Consider the following 22,581-nt stretch of genomic DNA (forward strand, 5'->3'; position numbering starts at 1 on the left):
TGTGTGTGTGTGTGTCATATCTCTTTGGCAACAGGTTTGCCTTCCAACAATGTCAATGATAATTTTAGAACTGTAGGAAGGAAATTTTCAGTTCTTTGGTATGTCTGGTTTGGTTCAGTCAACATTAAGAAATCGACTGGGTACAGAAAAAGCTGCAAAACTTGTATTTTTGTTTAAAATTTTAAATAAGTAATATTTTATGTAGAAGTTTTACTTTGAATACTCTCGAATGTGTGCAATTCTGAGAAGAAGAACAAAAGGAAATTGTGGTTTTGATTTAAATTACTTTATTTAGAACAATTGGACTATAAGACTATAAGGGATGACAGAAGTGACAAAGTTACATTTAAATATGATATATTTTCAATGATGTAGTTATTTTCTATAAGACATATTTTTTTTACTAATGTTAACTATGTTACTGTACTAAAAATTTTTATAAAGTTACATCATTAATGTTTCCTTAAAACATTATGCAATGTAAAATGTGGTTATTTCAAAGAAAGAAAATTAGGCTAGTTGTCTTTACAAAATGAATTAATCTGTTATTAATTGTACTGTAGAGCAAAGTCAAGTCATGAAAACAGTCATGAAAATGTACTGTATATTACACAGATTACAATTTTTTAAATTTTAATCAAAAAAATCTGATTTTAATCAAAAAAACCCGATTTTAATAAAAAAAATCTGATTTTTTTTTGATTTTTAAAAAAAAATCAGGATTTATTCATACCCTGCTTGTCCGCGCTTGGCTGGCCCAGCGATCATGAAATTGAGAACAATAAAAAAGTGAGGTTTCGTCGACTCGTTTCGCCAAACGTTGCCTCACACCAGCGGCCGCCGCGCTCGGCTGTGCGTTGCGGAACAGCTGCAGCCCCGCGCGGCCACGTGATCCTGCTCAAGCGAAAGGCGGTTAGGTTAGGTCAGATACATGTTAAATACTGTCAGATCGTGAACATGTATCAACCCTAGCAATATATATATATTTCTAACCAAAATTAAATTAATTGTACTTTATAGCAAGTGTCCGGGTTAGGGCGGGACTTAAGTGTGTCCCAGGTCGAAGTCATGCTGGGTTTAGCCATGAAGGGAGAAGGTCGTTTGCATTGTTTGCTTTGTGTCATGACAGCGACTGAATCCAAACGCTTCCATCTTAAAGTTAGATTAAAACTATGTTAAGTAGAGCCCAGGTAAAAGCTGCGTACACGTTGAGGAAACCCTGGAAACAGACATGCAGGGTGCAATTTGCCTGCTTGTATTATATTCCGACCGCTAAGTTGCACGAGCAAGCGTAACCTCGGATACGTTTGGGACTGATCGGGGTAGAGTGTCACGCGGGCTTCCCACTGCGCGACCTTCAGGAGTGGAAAGTGCCGGACGAGGCGCCAAGGAGCGTCGCTCTCGCCTGGCACGCCGTGGCCTAGTGTAGTCTATCCCGCGGAAGAGCTGAGAGCAGTTCTGTCCACACTTGTTTCCGCGTACCTGCCGTGAAGCTACATGTTTATCCCCGCTGTGGAGTGAATTAAATTATGTTAAACTGTGATTGAGAAAATTGGAACTTCGTAGTGTTTCATATATTTATTTCGTAACAGACCAGATTAATTAATTTACAAAGTTTTCCGTTTGTGTTTTCAATTTCCAAAATAGTATTTTGTCTGAATTTTTTCAATTTAAGGTACTATCTATTCAGGCAGATTCCTACTTAAGGCTGTATAATAATTTTGTGTTTTATGTTTTGTTTTTGTAGGGTGCGTTAAGGCCTTTTCACAATACCGCGATACGACGCGATCTGGCGACGCGATGTAGCGAAGGCAGCGACGTAAATATATGTCGCCGGCTAGTGCACTTCATAATAGCGCGACGCGATCGCCATGCAGCTGGCGAAAAAAACCGAACCAGCCTGCACTCTGCTGGGGATTTTTACAACATGGTTGTAAACAAAAGTTTTTGGCGGTAATATTCAGATTGTTATTATATTTGTACACTGACTGACTGGTAGAAGCATTTAATTATGGATATGAATCGCGAAGTTCATAATATATTTCTAACCAAGCATTATTTTTCTCCGTCTAATTACAATATTTGTTAGGTACTAGAAACATCGTACAAACACGGCTTTTTCTGAACTTCATCAATCAGACGCTCTTCAAAACTCATTTCAATTGAACAAAATCCACGTGTTGTTTACTAACATTACTTAGATGCATTAATACATCGTTTCTTAACTCTTGTTTTCAGTTCTTCTTCTTCTTTACCACAATCTTGTTTCTGATTGGCTGTTATTTCTGACGTCATCAGCGACATCGCCGAAGCGACGAAACAGCCACGTCGCCAAGTGAGCTGTCGCGCATCGCGGGCGATGTAGTTGTGATTGGCTGGTTTGGTATGACGTCACGTCACATCGCGCCGCGTCGCGTCGCATCGCGGTATTGTGAAAAGGGCTTTAGTAGTATCAGTTTTAATTTTTATCTGTTCGGGAGAAAAAAAAAAGTATTGTTTTGTAGTGCAACAAAGTTGTGAGCAAGTTTTTGCCTTAACATAGATAGCAATAACATTTGAAAACTTTCTAGGTTTTAATTTTTTGTGGGGAAAGAACACAAGCCATATCACATGTTACCGAGAATCTTTGTCATGTTGCATAGCGGGTGTTAAGAACCGGAAGCATCACCACGCGTGACTCATTACAGATTACGGTATATAACCACTGCTTGCTGTAGTTGATGACTCAGTGCCACGGAATTCTCGGTAAATTTCAATGTCTTAGGCCGTCACGTACATTTGTCATTTGTCGTTTCATTACTCCAGTATCCGGCATGAGGAGTACCACGCCATAGTTTTTCATTTAGCGTGTTTTACTTTAATCTTGCTCGAATCAGCTAGGCTTTTCGCAACTGTATCCAAAAAAATTGAGCTTTGAACTTAGGTTATGCTTAGTGTAAGTATAGAATCATTGGTGATAATATGATTGTGTGTGTGCATTTTACGTGGCTTATGTGTTTTACAGTTGATATCTGTAGTTTTAATTAAATTGTTCTACAGCGTTGTGGTTTAAGGACTACGAGGACTTTATTTCGAATGGGGATTTTTTGTATTCTCTGCCAAAACATTTATAGTAGAACTTAGTTATTGGCAGCATAAAAAGTGATATTTTACGTATAATCTAGGATATACCACACGAACTTCACAAAAGCAGAGAGTGACTTGATGTCTTGTGCCGCTTCTGTGGTTTAGTTACTATCAACTTCTCACCTTTCGTACTTTCCAATAAGTAAGCGTAAATCCAAAGCACGGTCATATAGATAAGTCTGGCAACTAACCTTCATTTTCCGTCGACTTAGTGAAGTTCGCGGCGGCCTGCGAACTAACTAACGGCGCTTGTAGTAGTGGAACCCGTCATTAATGTCTTAATGGGTTTTTTGTATAAAAGTGGGAGTATTTTTTAAAACTGTTTCGTTTTAAACGTTTAGGGTATTCAATCTATTTGGGAGCTTTGTAGGTGTTTAATGCATAGCAATCGTCAGTTAAAAGTTAGGATATTGAGAATGCAGATCCCAAACAAACTGGAATCCCCCATAAGAGCTCATATTTTAGATTTTAAAAACGATTTAAATAAAAAAAAAAATATTTGTTTGATTTACATTTTAATTTTCAAGCAAGTTTTATTTTTTCAAATATGATTTTAAAACCAGTAATTATTTTTAATTAATGAGGGAAGGGTCCGAGTCGGGGCTCATTGATTTGGCTTAAACTGTGTGAGTAGAAACAGGCAGGTGCCCCTTACAACGTTCTTAAATATCTCGCCTGAGTGGGCCCTAGAAAGCAAGGAAAAAAAAAAAATATTTAAAGATTTCGAAGTGCAGTTGAAAACATTTTCCCCCCACTTTTTAGTAAGTCAGTGGCGTGGCGTGGTGTGGTTAAACGCATGGTCTGGCAATCTGCGGGCTCGGGGTCGATGCCTTTTGGAACCAAGATTTTTTTTACATTTTCATATTTTATTTTTTGTATTATGAAACAGTTAATTGCAGAAATTAATTATATTTAATTAGGTCGTTTTAAATTATTAGTTTTGGAATGTTACTTGCAAGAAATTTCTTAAATGTTTATTTTGTTCAAAACCTCAACCAGTTATGTAATTAAACTGTTTGAATATATTTAATTTCTGTAATTAATTATTTAATAATGCGAAAAAAATTTGAAAAAGTAAAAAAAATTGTTTTAATTGGTATCGAATACGAGCCTGCAGATTGTCAGACCAAGAGTTTAACTACTATACCATGCAACTTACTTGACAAATTAATGATAAAATTTACTTTCGAACTGCACTTTAAAACTTTTTTTAACTGGGGTTATAGTTAGGTATAAAAAGGAAAAAAATAATTCCTGGCGGTTTTAAGTCGTAACCTGCGTTACAGCCAGGTGAAATACAAGAGCGATGCATTCTCTGTCACCACTTCAATTTAATTAACAAATGTGGGACAATTTTAAGGCATCTGTACGTATTAGGCATTAACCAAGCACCCAAACAATTAAAAAAAAAAAAAAAAAAATTGGTTTTCCGAAAAATGGAGACGGAATTAGGAACAATATCATATTTTGAACGAAGCTCCCATTTAACACAATGTTAATGAAAGGTTCAACTACTACTAGCGCCATTAGTTTCCAGGCCGCCACGAGCTTCACTAAGCCAAGGCAAAGGATAGGAAGTTGCCAGACCTATCTATATGATCTGGTTCCAAGTAAAAAAATATTAACAAAAAGTTGAGTCGTTTGCATTTGTTTCCGGAAATTCATAGAACCGAAATCACGTGTGTGTTCGTTGTATTTAGGTTTCCCGATCTCGCGGGTAGTAGGAGCGGGTAGGGCTGATTAACCCTTAGCCGGAGACGTGAAAATATTTGACATATCTGGTGACGTGGTGCCCCTCAGACCCCAAAATGTTTTGTAGAAATTAACTGATTAGAAATTATTTTTGTTCCATGTAAAATTATTTCATGCATTTTTTATACTTATTAATTACATTTAAAAATAAATTAGTAAATAATTATTTACCAATTATAGAAAACAATTTTTTCCATTGGTGCTTGCTCAAATAAATCTAAAAATGCCTATTTGTAATAATTGCTTTTTTAAAAAAAATAAGCAGATGGTAGCCTAAAAGTTTTATTTGCTATTCAATATAGATATAGTGACAAAATATAATCTAGAAAACTTCTACGAATAATAAGACTTTTTCATAAAATCTACAACAGATAAATTTTCCCAACAAAAAGAAATTACTTTTTTCCCCCCAAATATTTTCCTTGCATAACCAATGGTTAAACCACAACAAAATAAGTAATCTAGCTAACTAGAAAGCCCATACATACTTATATATTTTGAAAATGGCATTTTTACATAAAATATATTAGAAGAATATTGTTTGAAAAAATTTAATTTGTACGAATAGTCACTCTGTAGTACAGTATTTGCACATGTTTGCTCTGCAATCATCACACATTGCTTTTACACACACACTTTCATCACTTAAGTCACTAAAAATATATTTCAACCACTTAGAAATAGTTTCGTCATAGTCTGGATCGCCCACACGCACACATGTTCGTTTAGAAGCCATTTTATCACTTCTGAGATAGAAACATATCTGGTGACGTGGTGCCACTACGACCCCAAGATATCTTTGCGACCTGATATATAGCGCCAGACAGTGTAAACAAATCTGACACTGCAGGAGGAGACTATGTGATATTCAAGCTTAAGGTAGATGGCACCACAAGCAAGTACCTCGAACGACACATAGATGGCAGCAAGTTAAAGTTTTGCTGGGGTCACGGAGACCCCACGTCTCCGGATAAGGGTTAACAATAGTTGGAGGTGAGATATCGAACCCAGGACTATTGGTCAATCAGCCAGAAGTCCATACTACTAGTATTAGGCCAACACGCCGATTTGATAAAAAAAAAACTGTTATTTCTCTAATTACGTCAAAATAACTTATAACCAGAAACTTGCGTTAGTTTCTGGTACACCTTGATGAACTCCTTTCTGGTACACCTGGATTAACTCCACACACCGGTACACAAAACGCCGGTGTCTAATGTCTATTGGCTGCTGTCACATACATATCTGTTTGGATCATTGGAATTTTGTAAAGTTGGTATTGGCTTCTTGTTCGGGGAGTACCAGAAACTACTTATGGTCCAACGAGAACGCAGTTCAGGTGCATAGTGGTATGCATTACAGCCCCTATCTAGATAATAACGCGAATTTCGCAAGTGTCAGCATATTACTCTTAAGTTAGTTTTCTCTTCTATATGACACAAATGCATTAAAAATACTTTATATTAAGATATGCTACTTGATAATAACGCAGAAAATGATTAGATTTTTCCGTTATTTATTTTTAAACAAATTGAACGTTTAAAATATTACGAATTTGGTATCCTTACCTGAACATCTATTTTGTTTAGTCATTTTGGACGTTCCTTAATCAACTGAACACAAGTGGCAAATGAAAGAAATTAATTTTTATTTACAACCAACCACACACACATCATTATTGGAAAGTAAAATTGTTATATACTAAGTTCCATAGCCATAAATGCACGTTTTAAGAGTAACCTACATAACGAGTAAAGTTTTTCTCTTAAAATTTGGTTCGTCGCTGCCAACGTTTCAGAAAAAAATTATGTCCAGGACGCCCGGTGACCTGATTTATCATCGATTGAGTACCAACTCTCCAAAGTCTTCTGTTGGAACATCCCAATTTGAAGTCCTCGGCAGACAGCTTGTCTGGATTGCTCTCTTTCTTCAGTGCATTCACTTGGATTTTCGGTAGGCGGGCGAGATTGCTGACTTTGCTCTGTACGCTCGTCACACACACTCCCGAACCCTCTAGTCCAGGGGTCGGCAACCTTTTGAGTCGGATGAGTCAAAAATTACAATTTACAAAATTTCAAAGTTTTTAAAGAGCCACAAAACGTGTTCTTGCCAATAAATAAATAGTACTTGCATAAATAAAGTTATTTGATAAAAAAACTGATCTATATATTCATAAGAAAAAAATATATTGATACATATATAAATAGTGTTTTTTCATAAAAAATTAGATAATATATACATGGTATTATTAGATAAACACTTATTATTTAAGTAAAAAATTAATACAATTAAACATTTACTTACAAAACTAACTTGTACTTCAATAACATACATTTGAGCAAACAAATCCAACGGGAGCGTTGGCTTTGCATGGTTTTAGAAAGTTTGGATAAATTTGGCTCATAACTTGTTTTTAGTTTTAAACACGACTCTAAATTTTCATTTGTTAGTTGGCTTCTTATTTTACTTTTAATTATATTCATGCAAGAGAACGCTTGCTCGCACGAATATGTCGATCCGAAGATAGTCAGCACTCCAAATGCCAACTTCTTCACCTTACTGTAGCAATCTGGAAGACTATTCCATGCGTCAAATATAAGTGCCTCAACTCGCGGCATTTCTTTTCAAGCTGTCCACTTCTGTTGCGTTACGTACATACAATTCTGGACCTCCAACTCTTCCAACTTGCTTTTAAACTCTGTAAATTTTCCACTCCACAAAGATTTACTTTTTAAATCGATCAATTGCATTTCTAGAGATCCAGTATTAACTCCAAATAGCTCAATGTGGATTTCGTTACTATTTGTTTTGAGAGGATTTACTATGAATGCTAGAGTGGTTTTGTTGGTTTTGAATTGCTGAAATCTGTCAGAAAATTCACATTTAATTTTTTTTATAACTGTGCTGAAGTAATTCGTGTCAACAGTTGCACTGGTTTTATCGTGATATTGCTTTAAAAATTGAAAATTAAGTAATTTACCGCTCTGAATATCTTCTGCAAAAATAATTAATTTTTCTTCGAAACACACCAATTCTTCTACCAAAACATAGGCTGGGTTTCTCTTTCCTTGCAGTTTTAGATTCAGCTCAATTTCGCTGTGGTATCCACCATAAAGTAAAATTTTTGCAACCATTTACCGTTCTTTAACTCAGGGTGATTAATGCCTTTTTCATTGAGGAATGTATTTATTTCATTCAAGCACAAAGCAAAACGTTTCAACAGCTTACCTTTGGAAAGCCATCGCACTTTATTGTGAAGAAGGAGGTCGGAATACTGAGTCTCCATTTCGTTTAAGAATTCTTTAAACTGACAATGGTAGAGTGCTTTTGACAAGATGCTGTTAACAATCTTGTTTACCAAATTCGTGACCTCAACTATTTCGGCTGAAAATGTTTGGGCACAAAGCGCTTCTTGGTGCATTATGCAGTAAAACGTAAGAATTTCATGGTTTATTTTGCTCTGAAGAATCGTTGGTCCTTAATTTTTTCTTGTCATACTTCTGGCTCCATCAGTTGCTATTAAAACAATTTTATTTATATCAATATTATTATCTTTCGAGGCATTTTTGCACGGCATTCGCTATATCTTCCCCTCTAGTTTGCCCCGAGAGTGGTAGCAATCCTAGAAGTTCTTCTTTTGGACCTTGGGAAGACATTTACCTGACAAAAAGGGCAACTTAGCCGTGTCTTTTATGTCGCAAGACTCATCTATAGCAGAAGCCAGTTGAATGTCTTCCACCTGCATATATGTTACATTTGAAGACATTTTAACTATTCTATCTTGTACTGTTTTAGCGGATAGTGGCAAATCTTTAATTTTTTTTTTTAAGATTTATGGTTTGTTTTTGAAATCATGAAACAGTTCTTCAGATGCACGTATGAAGTAATCTTTGACGTACTCACAATCTGTGATTGGTTTGCCTTTTTTTTGCAATTTATAGTGATACCGCGAAGCTTGCCAGATTAACATTACTTGTAGATTGCGTCCAGTTACTTAACCTAGAACTTGATTGCTGTTTTTGTTTTTGGAGTTCGTCGACAGCTGGATATTTACTAGCAAACTGAGTATGTTTTGTAGTGAAGTGTCTCTCTGAATTTGATTTCTTATTGTGTGCGAGTTTTTCGTGGCAAATGAGACAGTTGGAAGGCCATCTGAGTTGCATATGAAAGCGAACGACTCCATCCAATCACGATTGAATTCTCGATGCTCTTCTTCAGTTCTTCTCTTTTTTTTTTTGTAGATGCCATTCTTGCGGTGAATCTGTAATAAAGAATTTTAAAAATTATTAATTAGGTATCCAAAACAGCAGATGACAAGTTTTTGCAATTATTTACTATGTCAACGTATAACTACGTAAATACATACGAGAATCTGGGCATAATGAAATATAATTTATCAAAAAACATTTTACATCGATATTTCCCAATTAAAATTCTTACCTAAATAAAATAAATAATTCTCTAATAATTTAATTATTAAAATAAATAATTTAGACACGAAACACCGTTTGTCTCACTCTCTCACGTACTGATTGACTATAAGTACATAGTTTCGTCGCATCTGTGGTCGCCTCCCGTGTGCGGTGATCGCCGACTGGCACGAACGGACTTGTCAGAACGTGTTTTTCACGGTGCAGTCTGCACAGTTTAGTTTTTTTTTTTTTTTAAATTTTGGCAAATATTAGTTACATAGTTTACGAGTAACGGTGTTATGCCCAGCTATGCTGAAATCAATGAAAATTGCCAAACATATAAACAATCTAAAACTGCAAATACCTATCTGCTTTGATCCTGAGTTCGAAAATAGGTTTATTAAATAACAATTTATAGGTACTTACAATTATAATTATTATTCAAACGCTAATTTTTAAATAATAAAAGCTATAAAATAGATCAATAACAAAATAAGCAATTATTAAATATATTTTAATAAAAACACTTTCGCGGTAATATCAAACAGTAGTACTTTTGTTTCTTTTTTGACAATTCTTATTGACTTCAAAAAAGTAGTTAGGTATTTTATTTGGAAAAAATATATATAGGGGAGAGTAGGGTATAACGGGGTACTTAGTATAAATCGCTTTAATTTATTGTTTTAATATTGCGGTATCTGTCTGAAACCATCAGCATGCGTAGATTAGAATGTGAGTTTAATTCTGCAACTAGTACTGTGTCTTCTGAAATATTATTATTGCAGAGATTTTTCATTATTTGAATGTATGCACACTACCCTGTTTTACCCAACTGGTTGGGTAAAACGGGGTACAGAAAGCAGATTTTTAAATGATTACGTATGTGCATTATAAAAAATTCTGAACATCATGTAATATGACAAATAAATACAATTGTCAGTAAAAATATGAGAATTAAAAAAAATTTAATTATAAGCCTTCACCTTACATGTTCCTCTGTATTTGCAGTAAAACTTCACAAAACATTGGTTTGCGGAAAATCACAAACATTGTTTGAACAACAATAACATAACACTGTTAATTTTGAGGAAGTGGTTAGTCTAATAGCATAATCTAATTATCTATAACACAACCTTGCATATGCGGTTAACCCAAATATCTGACAAAACATATGATTGTTTAATTAGCCTAATATGTCTTAGTAGGCCCGTCAGAACACAAAATAAGGTCAGAGTCTATATTCAAAACTGGCAGAAATCACATTCAAATGGCCTATAGTCATCTGTGTCTACACCAGCACATCCTGCATGGCTCCAAGAATGACACTTTAAGCATTGCACCCAACTTTCGGCTGATTTTGAAGTGGAGAACTGTTCAGCGCAATACATGCAAGGAACGTCATCATCATCAGACACACGCAAAGTTACTGTTGGTATGGATTTGTTGCTGTCTTCTTTATTCTTATGTTTTTTAGAACTGTTTTGAGATTTAGACACACCAGCATTTTTCCTTTTTAAAGATTTTGGTGAAGCTGACTGAATAATAATTAGTTCGTTCTTATATGGCGAGTCGGTCAGCACAGCTGCCTTGCCACGTCGTCGTCCTCTTCCTTATGCAGGTTTCTTTTGGCATGGGGAATCGGCATCACTGTAGTCGGTGGAATTGTGAAGCTACTGTTTGATGAAGCATTACGATTGTTTTTATCAGATAGGCCTAAACGAGATTCAGTTGGTGAAGATACCAAACCAGATGTCCCAGGAATATTACCAACACTGACATTTCCATGGGACTCTGAAGGCCTTGTGTAAGCTCGGTCAGTTGTTGCAGCAGTCACTGGAATATCACCTGCACTGTCATTTCCACTCAGTTCTGAAGGCCTAGAGTTAGCTCGGTCAGTTGTTGCAGCAGTCAGTGGAATATTACCGACAGTGTCATTTCCACTCGGTTCTGAAGGCCTGGAGTTAGCTCGGTCAGTTGTTGCAGCAGTCAGTGGAATATCACTGACAGTGTCATTTCCACTCGGTTCTGAAGGCCTGGAGTTAGCTCGGTCAGTTGTTGCAGCAGTTAGTGGAATATCACCGACAGTGTCATTTCCACTCGGTTCTGAAGGCCTGGAGTTAGCTCGGTCAGTTGTTGCAGCAGTTAGTGGAATATCACCGACAGTGTCATTTCCACTCGGTTCTGAAGGTCTGGGGTTAGCTCGGTCAGTTGTTGTCTTTTGGGTGACTGTATAAATGTACTGTAGGTAACTCTGTATAACATTTAGTATCCATAAAAAAACTGTTTTTAATTTTAAAAGTCATTTGCACAATTGATCGAAAAAATGGTTAAAACAGGAAACTGGTTGGGCAGAACGGGGTACTACCCCGTTTTACCCATTACCTGTGTACCCTGTTTTACCCTACATGCAGGTTCTCAAGCAAAAACGACAACAGAAAATCTTAACACCCGTCAATTACATCGGTTACTATGGCACAACATAGCAAATATAATACTTTACTTGAATACAACTTACCATAAAATATATCTGCAACCACTGATTAAATATTGTATAGCCAATACACGCTAAACATTTTAGTGAAACATCATAAATTTGTAATTTCCATTATTACGCACGAAATAATACTGTGCGACACTTCATACTACCTCACTCTAGTGACGACGTGTAGAGGAGTAACTTACCAAACGTACACACAGATAGCAGCACGTGTACGGAAAATAACAGTGGTACCCCGTTCTACCCAACTACCCTGTTTTACCCAACTCTCCCCTACGTATACTATGTATTTTAAAAATATAATACTTATTATGTTACCTACCTTTACTTCGGTTTATTATTATTATTATTATATATGTAGTACATACATACCTTCTACTAGAAGCAACAAACTATACGTCACAGCCAAAGCACTGGTGAAGACACCAAACTGTCTTGCGTCGAAAGCGAATTAAAACCTACATAGAAACATCCGACGCTGGCGTCATTCGAGAGCTTCCGCCGGACTGACGACAGTGACGACGCGTGTCACGGGGGAGGGGGGCGGTGAAAAGCGAGTACAAGTGGCTGAGAGATAGAAATGGTGCCTTATCCTCGTTAATCAATTTAGAACAATTTTTAAATGTTTTTTTTTATAAAATAAATAATATTTGCGTATGGAACTAAAGAGCCGCAGCTTCACATCCAAAGAGCCGCATGTGGCTCGCGAGCCGCAGGTTGCCGACCCCTGCTCTAGTCGAACCTCGGCGCGAAAATGCGTGGACGTTATATTGAAATAAAAAAAGTGTGTATGCTAAAGCTAGTTTAAATATAATATTGACAAACAGTACAAAGTGGAGATGATACTGGTCGACCATTCAAGGGGCCCGCCTACCTGGTCACACACACGGTGTGCAGAGCTTCAGGAAAAACAACGCGATTTCAAAACTACTCAAGATATCCGAGTGGGGTATGTTTACGAAAAGCTTTTAAGAGTTCGATGAGGCCCGAAAAGCTTTTAAGAGTTCGCTGAGGCCCGAAAAGTACTTTTAATTTTGGATCATGTTTTTAAACTGTATTTCTAGAAGAGTTAAAATGGCTAAAACACATGTTTTCAGAGTAATTTTTATGTGTAAAACAAGTGGTACAGATTCTTGAAAGCACTTAAGGGACTTGCATTACACCTTTATCTTCATTTCCCCGTAATATAAAAATTCGGTCACCGCACAAATTTCACAGTTATCAATTGACGACGAAAAGACTACGTGCCAGTTCAGAGCCTTGAGCCTAGAGGCTATGCCGCGCTAGAAATACCATCGAGCGTCGCGCTTATCATCCCGCCTCACTAACACACATACACCCCTGACGAGGCGGGCTCCTTAAGGGGCCCGCTTTTCAGGGGTGTGTATTTGGGTTTGTGAGGCAGGATGATAAGTTTGACGCTTGCTGGCGCAACTAGCGCGGTATCTCGTCTAAGTGCAAGTGTCTGAACTACCAATAAAATATCTTGAGCAGTTTTCAAATCGCGTGGTTTTTTTTGAAGCCTAGATAGGTGGGCACCATAGTGGACCGACCATACACGCCAAATTTATGTGTCAGTTTTCCATGTGTGACGTTATGTCTGACGATTAACAGCAGTAACTCTGGTATTCGGCCTGAGTCTCAGGACCTCAGTTCTCTCCGGACAACTGACAATTCGCTCAGGTGATCGTTCAGTCCCGTCAGTTGCGTGGAACATTACGGGATGGCCGCTTCGAAGTGAAATAGAAATAGGTAACTCATTTAATTTAATTAAACGTACAAAACCCTTCCCAAGCTGTGGGGTTTGGAGAATTCTAACTACATTAATAGTTTTGAAAGACTGCCACGTAAGGTCTCTTGGGTTGAACCATGGACGTAGATCCCGGGGGCTGGGGCCCCTCTTGGACTCAAAGCTCCTGTCTGAGGGGCCCCGCTTGAGCTTGCAAAATCGTGACTGTGAAATGCGAATGATAAACGTTATTCCCCCCCCCCCCCCCCCCGGGAATCCTATATATTTTCGCCCATGGATTGAACCATATGCTAATCGTGAAGTGGTAACAAAATAAATTAACTTTAATCTTTTTGAATAACTGATATAACTTGAAGGAAATACTGTCGAGACAATGGAAAACTGAGCTGTGTCGATACTCAGTTCATTTAATCGTTCATTATATTCTTCCGATCAGGATTCACGTGACTGAGAGATAACTATACTCATTGTGTATGGGGTTATTTATAGTTTCGCGAACAGTGGTCGCCAGGTGTGATTGTTGTCTTTAGAGAGGTGACAAACAAGATCTCGCGCCTCGAAGCGACAGGAGCAGCGCTCGTGGCGTGCTTGCTACTGCCCACAGTTGCGGCCTTGAACAGTGACAAATAAGCCATGTTTGACTTGGGCATGACGAGGCAAGGCGTCGCTATCATCGCGGTGGTGCATTCGCTTTTAGTGTGACTTTGTTTTTAAGGAAACACATGCATCCTTATTAATCGCGTCCATATGAGGAGTATCGGCAAAGTTTAGCACAGAGGCTCCGAGCTGTTTGGGTACCGACCCGGTGTTCGTGAATTGTATCGAGACATGGAGTCTCGTGAGCACGATACCACTGCGGTTAAAGGCCATCAAAGACCCCTAGTAAGGCCTGGTGGGTAGGAAGTGTGGTTATGTGCTCGCTATGATCGTGGATGTGTCGTCTAAGTCACCAGGCATGACCGTACAATGTGTAATGCAGGGTGTTGTACGCTTCGTTATAGTCAAGGTTCTAAGGACCGGATGAGATGGAATAGCAGCGGAATGCATCGTGGAAACAGACGTTAAACGACAAAATATGTAATACTGTTCACGGCACCGTCCTCCACTTGAGAGAGAAAAAAATCCTGATCGCCTTGTTGGGAAGTGAGTGATCACGTGGTGTCTTGCACGATTCACGATTAAGGCCGGGTTGATAAACTACGCAACACGCAACAACCAATGCAAGAAAAGTACAGTCTTATAAAGGACGCAAGTCGTAAGACCTGACCAACCCTTAGCTTAAAATAGTAAAACATTATAAATAAAATTTATGTTTTACATTAATTAAGAAACAAAATATATTGTCTATTTTATTTAAAAGTTTTATTTACTGTCATTGTGTGTAAGTTTAACAAGTGAAAACGTTATGTGCTTCTATGCAAAAAAAAGTCTCCGTTTTGGGAACACTTCTCTTCCAATATTTCCGTTGGAAACGCAAGAAAGTTGACAGTTGAACAATATTTGCGTTGCGTTATTGCGCGTTGCGTAGTTTAGAAGTGGTTGATCTTGAGTAGTTTATGCTCTATGCCTAAGAATAGCGAGGCGCTGCGTCACGGGCCGGTTCCCGGGACCGCTGTCCGCGGAGCGCCTGCCCCTCCGGACGTGACGGCGAACGCAGTTTCCCCGGTGACTAGGTGCGCGCCCCCCCCCCCCCCCCCCCCCTTTCACACGCTCGCATCCACTTACTCCCCGAACCATGTCTTTTACGTGCTACGTTTAAACGACATTCACAATGTCGATATGTATGTTTATATACGTTTTCTTTGACTTAGTGGTTTGTGGATCTCGGCATGGCATTTAAAACACCAAGAATTGTATAAACACGTCCGTTCCGACATGCCTTACAACCCTGATCTCCGGCTGACTTGTCCAGAAACTGCAGCGCTAACTATATCAAGTGTGAAGTCGGAATAGTTGTTTGTACACGTGTATCGTGTCTATAAATAAATGTTAAAAATGACTGCGAGTGTTTTTAGATATGGAAATCCTGGTGCAGACAGACGGGCAATGCATAACTTCTGTATAGTTATCTACAGATTATCAAACGTCAAGGTTACGGCGTAGTGCTGTGGAGACGAGCCGTCAACGGAAAAAAAACTGCAAGTCAGTTCGGCCTGTGCCCAGCGCGATTAGTCATTCCAGTACCGGGCAAATTGGTGGTTGCTGCAAACTGTTTTATTCTTTGTACTTTCCTTCTTGGTCAAGGCCACACTTCAAAGAGTACGATGTTGCGCACATTCAACGAGCGATTTGTGTATGTGGAAATCATCGTTAGCTTCGTGTTTTGATTCGGGGGCCACTAGTCTCGATTTTTTTTAAAGCGACTGGGAAACGTAACGTAGAGGTCGTCGCACAGTGGGCCAAGAGCTTGAAGACTGGTATCAAATCAAAAATAATTTAATATGATTTGTTCGTTCGTTACATATTTATTTTAGCATTATTTTGTTGTACAAATAAAAGTAAAATGTTTTTCTTTTTAAATATTTCTTTACCAACATAATTATTACTTAAAGTCCAAAAAATATTGACAGAAGTAAAACAGATGAAATAATAGAACGTGGCGTTAAAACTTAATATTCCATTTACTCATCACCCGTGACTTCCAACATTTATGTCAATTCGGGTTTTTTAAGTGTAGAAACTGTTTCGAGAAAAAAAAAATCTAATGCATCCTTATTGGTTTACTAGTTATTTGTAAGGCGCCCGTTGAAAAATGATAAATAAAACAAACAATATAATATACACACACGAAACTTTTATTAAGAATTCAATTTCTTATAATATTTTGGAAATGGAAATTCATATAGATATATATATATATATATATATATATATATATATATATGAATTTCCATTTCCAAAATATTATAAGAAATTGAATTCTTAATAAAAGTTTCGTGTGTGTATATTATATTGTTTGTTTTATTTATATATATATATATATATATATATATATATATATATATATGTGTGTGTGTGTATATATATATATATATATATGATAAAATATTTGAAATAATTACACACACGCAAAAAAACACAAAAATGTATCTGTGCAATAATTAACCGATAACTTTAGCAGCAAGAAATGAAGTGACCACAAATTAAGAATATAATATAAATATTCAAACGGGCATGACTACAAAATATATGCGGAAAAAAATTCGGACATAGAAACAAATATTATATACATAAAATACAAAAATACCAACAGTTTTTAAATAAAATTATAAACTTCAAAGATGTAAGCATACTTAAAAATATTTTTTTTATTGAAAAGGGCATAATTACAGAATTCAAAATATCATAAAAAGATTCCGTATGATGTAAACTTTGATTTACAAAAAGGGAAACATATTAACCTTTTTTCGTTAGAGCTAAACTTTCTGAGTTATAAGTTTTTTTTTTTTTAGTAATTATAAGCATAGATATTCGGAAAGCAGGCATCGAAAAATGATGAATATAACAAACACTTCAACAATTAAGGCGTTTTCCACAATATTACTCTATTGTTACAAATTTATTTTCTATTTTATGCACATCTCTATTTAAAAGTCAAATATTTGTATTATCTTTGAAAGATTTGTGCAATGGGAGTGCATGACTTGATGTAAGTTTTTGGACATACGCCATTGCTAAATATTTGTGCTTCATGTTATGCTTTTCTCCAAGGTATACATATCTTTGGCGTTACAGAGTCAGTAAGTCAGTGATGAGCGTAACTATATACAGGATGTTTGTAAAAAATGTTTACTTTTTAATGTGTTTTAATTTTCGAAGTTATATTCCTACGAAATTTTGCATTATGTATTTTTTTATGATATATTGCATGTTACGCCAGGTCGCCAGCAGTAGACAATTTATTTCTGATTAGATGGCTGTGAAACTGTAGTCACAAGAAGCAGCGAGTGAGACGTGTTGTTCGACAACTTGAACTGTGTGGCAATTGTTGCAGGACCAGTATGAGAACTTATCACTTCACACGCAGAAAGGGATAGAGTTCCTGGAGAGGTACGGCCACTTCATCCGGGACCGCTGCACCATCGAGCTGGACTATGCGGCCAAGTTGAAGTGAGTCACCGCTGCAAACCTTACCCGCCGTTCACTGCCATTGTGTTACCTTCCCCCGTCTCTGTGCCGAGAACCAGTCGTACATTCGTTTAGGGAAATTACATTAGGTTCACGTTCCAAGTCAAGGGGGAAAGAATCGGCCCCATGGCCTGTTCTATGGAATCATCCCAGTATTTGTGTGACATTAATTTCGGGAAACCACATTACATATCATACATGTATATAGTGTTCGCCAACGCGTCATGCACGTGTGTTGAAGGTCGCTGGTTCAAGTACGACACACCTACTCATATTTGCGAGCACGGAGTCGGTACCAGTTATAGCATCTTATACGTCCCGCCATCCCGCCAGCATGAAACCGCGTGCACGTGCGACATTTAAGAAGAGTGGAGAGGTCGTGCATGACTGACGAGGATATAATAAAACTTAAATTAAAAATTTTAAATACTCCCGACTTTGCAATTCTCACTTGAAACTACTATTAGAAATTAAAATGCATTAAACACTATCATCGCCTTTATCATTCTTTTTTTTTTTTAATGTAATCTGTGCCGTACTACACCATTCATACTATACTTCATAAAGTCAAGGTTACCATGTTCTTGCAATATCAGTAAGTAACAGGATACCAAATTTGGAATCGATCATACCTGTGGAAGTTGCTCACATCCCTTCACTAAAAAAAAAAATGATGATCTTCAAACGGCTGAACATATTTTCTCGAATCATAGCTAAGACCACTATCGATCAAGTCACCTTTTAAACAAAGAAAGAAGAAATTAAATCAAAATTGGTTCGTTCGTTTGGAAGTTAGGATGCCACAGACAGATACACAGATATACACGTTAAAATTATAACACCCATCTGCGTCGGGGGTGAAAACAGTAATAGGATCTGAATGACTTGATATTTTTATTAGGAAGACATGAATGCAAAAAAAATAGTCAATATGGTGTGTATTACACACACACACACACACACACACACATATATATATATATATATATATATATATATATATATATATATATAGATATAGATATAGATATAGATATAGCAAACTGTGCTTCATAAAATAAAGGTTTGAAAACAAAACAAAAATAAATAAAATAAACACATTAAAAAAATTTGGCTGTACAACTATTAAAATCACATTATAAAAACCTCTATAGTAACCAAAGCTTTAGAATTATTTATTTCTATTATGCAGTTGTAGAAGAAAATCAATTACAGCCTGAGGACATGAACAGATCTCAGTTCCCGAATGATCGCTTCTGTTGTCGTAGGAAGTTTACTGTGTTCGTCTGTGCAGTCGTTGTGGTGTTCGTCTGTGCAGTCGTTGTGGTGTTCAGTATATATTTTTTGTTACATAGCTGGGTTCACCTTTGCGTCTGTGTTGTCGTTGTGTTGTCCACATTATGACCTTAGTATCATCGTTGAGTTCGTCTGTCGCTGTGGTGTCCTATGTCGTTAACATCTTAAATCAATAATGTATTGTTTCAAAGTTTATAAAATACATAGGTACTATATCTCAGACTTGCTGCATGCATTGGTTGCTTTGCATTAATAGAAATGACAATAGTGCACATTGTGTTTTTGCAGGGAAAAAATTTTATGGTCAGTTGGACATGTTGTGTGCAGTTGAAATGTGTTTACAAATACATTTCTAGTTTAATATAGTTGTGTAATTTTGGAAGAGTGATTGGGACAGGGAAATTATGTCTGGTTTGACAGGGAACCGGGGGGGGGGGGGAGTTTCAAGTAGAGAAAGAGTGTGGGAACCCTGAACTATTGTGGGTTTCGGGCTCTCACCAAGAACAAGAACTTTAGTCACTGTGACCGACGCGACGGTGTGACGTAGGCTCGCGAACGCAGCACCAGCGGGTTGGACACTCCCGTCCAGGAGACAGCGTGCTGTAACGTAGTGGAAGTCACTTCTCGCATCTCGCCATTAAAACTGTTTCCCACAGTGCAAACACTGCACTTCATCGATGTTTACCCGGCGGCCGCCCCCTGGGACGTAGAACCGGACGACTTGGGGCGAGGCGGGGCGGGGCGGGGCGCGAGTGATAGCGGAGGAAGCGGAGAGCGTCGCGCCGTCGTGGGCGGTCGGCGCTTCCTGCGCGATAGTGCTGCAGCCCGGCATCTTGCACTCCACCCTTTCCTTCCTGTTCGCGGTATTGTCTGAGCCACATCACGTTCCGTCATCGGGCACATTCTGGGTCGTCCAAAAATATTTGTACTAAATATAAATTACCCATTGCATGAATCATTTAAAAAAACGTTTATATTATAAATTATTAATTTTAATCATACACCTGCTGCAATTAAATTAAGGGCAAAAGTCAGACGTTGCCAATCTTAAGAGAAGGGAAATCGCATTTCATTAGTCCCAGTCATGCATAATGCATGCAATAGTCGGAGTGATCATGCTTAGTAGGTGTTACAAAGATGCTTCTTCAGTTTGTGTTTCAAAATAGCTAAGTTTTTTCGATTGCCTTTTGTCTTTTATCTGGTAGATGATGTCACTGAGGACACACCAGAGGTATTGCGGAATGAATCTGGCATAGTCTATGGTTAGGAACCATGGAGTGATTCCGGGTAAACTGGATATCGAGATTCTATCCCGGGCCCTCTGCGCCACCTCGCTACACATTTTAACTATTTTGAAATATTTCATCCAAGAAAGGGATTGTAATACTAAACTGGTCAGAATGTGTTGTCAGTTGGAAGACGTGTAAGGTAAGCTGTGTCGAAGTTTTCATGATGACTGCCAAATCGATTCTTAAACGTCCAGATCAACTAGAATGCACTGCGTAGCTACGACTATATTAGATGGTTTGCTAGCTGCTCGTCTACGACCATGTTCTGTGTAATGACTTTATTCCTCATAATCCTTCAGTTTTATTGGTTGTAGTATTCTCAGTGAGCTGTACGAAATGTTTCAGTTAATTTTAAATAAAAATAATAAAAAGCAATCAGGAAAATATGTAATGTGGTTAGTAATGTTGAAAATCGTGACGTTGGCGAGGCTCGAGAGGCTCGAGAGACTCGTGCGCCGAGGGCTGGGTCGGTGGTGTTGCACCCGGGACGCCAGCGGCGTGCAGGTGGGCAGGTGTGGACACGTCCTCGCGAGGGTGGCCGGCTGCTCCCTCCCGCCCAGACTGGGCAGTGTTGCCAAGCCGCACAACTTTCGCGTCATCACGTATCCTTGACGTAATTTTGTGTTTTGTGTTTTCAATTTCAATGCTTATGGATTACAGCACTGCTAGTGTCTCTTGAAAAAACTGCCAAATTCATACATTTATTGAATTATTAAAATAAACATATTATGCTATCATCGTATTATCTCTTTTGACGTCAAGGGTTCAGAAAGTTGCTTAATTTAATTGAGTAAATGTGACAAAATTATTATTAAGTGAAAATATTTTCCCCGGATAGCCTATAACTTGGACGTAAATCTGTAGGATTCGCCAGTTAGGCCCGTGGAAATTCGCGACCCGCGCAGTCCGAGAGCTTTGCAAGTGAGGTTTAACATTTCAAGTAATTTCTGGGATATAGTGCTCGTTTGCTGTATATTGCCCATTTGTGCCTGTATGCATTAAATAAGCAGAAATATGTTAAATATACGGAACGTTTTCCATAAAACATAGTTTTGACGTTTACGTTTATCAACTCCGTTTCATAATTTTGAAAGCGCAAGCGGGACCCCTCAGTGAGGGGCTTTCTTTTTCAAAGGGGGCGGGAGGATCTTTTCCATTGGTCTAAACTATACATACAACCATTTAAATTCGAGGAAAAATGTATTGTTACGATTTACCGCCGGTTCGTAAAGGATAGCCCAATTAAAGATTTTATTACACACAGTTTTATTTATTTCCACTATTTACATTACTAGCAAATAACTCCCGACTGAACTCCACGCTCCTCTCGGAGGCTGGCGTCCCGGGCTTATGTATCACAGGCGCCGCTTCTCGAATTCACCAGCGTGGCTGGGGCCAGTCGCGTCATTCCGAGCCGACCCGACGGCAGAAATCTTTCGAAACACGTGTCGGCAGCTGCCAGGTGGCGTGCGGGACTCCGCAGCTGTCAGGTGTCAGTTACGTGTCAAAGGCATGGCGCCGCGCGTGAAAGCGACAATCCTTGTAATCTTCCAGGCGCGCGCGGCGCATCTCATGTTGCGGCGGCCACATGTGATGTCAGCCAGCTCTGCACCTGCACGTGTCGCGGCTTTGCTCACGTTCGTAACAGTATATATTATTTCATGTTGAACGTAAGTATTGTTCTGTGTTGAGCCGCAGTGCAAATTCCGAACCTCAGTTGGAACACGGCCTCGACAGCTGAAAGGCCACGGTCGTGTTTTGTCACGGGTAACCTAGACCGCGCTATCGCTGGATCTGTGCGACTGTTGCTCACGAGCAGTCTTGAGCAGTCTTGAGCAGTCTTGAGCAGGTCCGCAACTACTATGATGACAGTGCACCTTAGCTTCGGTTCTTATTCGTTCGATGATTCGGCAAGCGAAACGCATGTTGAAGTGTAAGCGCTCAATTCTGTGAGAGGTTTGTGTCCAATTGCAGCAGTAGTCAAATTAAATTAATAATAAAAACAGACCTTTTTCGAATTCACTTATATGCAAACGTGTGTTAACATTAACCTGAAACTGTTTCGCATTCCGAATTGGATACTACAATATTAATTTTAAAATTGTTAAGATCTTGTAAGTTAAAATTGAAGTCACTTAAGCCATCGAAGTATTAGAAAGTACAACCAAATCTATACCTGGAAAATCAAAATAAATATTTAAAGTTTGAAAAAGAAATAAATTTGAAATACTTATTAATTTGCTGTTAGGCCATTGCTTAGGGACAGTAAAACCTTTGAATATATATACTGTATAGAAGTCGCCAGCCCAGGTTAAAATTTCTAATACGGTT

The 22,581-nt window shown here is 38.1% G+C and overlaps 2 protein-coding genes across 5 annotated transcripts in view; one reads left to right on the plus strand and one right to left on the minus strand.

Moving 5' to 3' along the window:
- The window catches only part of LOC134543535 (formin-binding protein 1-like), a 244,063-nt gene that overhangs the window by 91,879 nt on the left and 129,603 nt on the right, over nt 1–22,581 (plus strand). For all 4 annotated transcript variants that reach the window (XM_063388376.1, XM_063388377.1, XM_063388378.1 and 1 more), the window contains exon 2: nt 17,532–17,647. In XM_063388376.1, coding sequence (XP_063244446.1) covers nt 17,532–17,647 — 116 coding nt within the window. The remainder of the gene's footprint in view (nt 1–17,531; nt 17,648–22,581) is intronic.
- Nucleotides 10,320–12,056, minus strand: LOC134529435 (variant surface antigen E-like). Its single transcript, XM_063363528.1, has 2 exons — nt 11,806–12,056; nt 10,320–11,541 (listed from the first exon to the last, which is right to left on the minus strand). Exons 1-2 carry the CDS (start codon nt 11,806–11,808, stop codon nt 10,864–10,866), a joined length of 681 nt encoding a protein of 226 aa, XP_063219598.1. The 5' UTR covers nt 11,809–12,056; the 3' UTR covers nt 10,320–10,863.

This window comes from Bacillus rossius, chromosome 1 (assembly GCF_032445375.1).
Source record: "Bacillus rossius redtenbacheri isolate Brsri chromosome 1, Brsri_v3, whole genome shotgun sequence".
Classification (NCBI taxonomy): Eukaryota; Metazoa; Arthropoda; class Insecta; order Phasmatodea; family Bacillidae; genus Bacillus; species Bacillus rossius.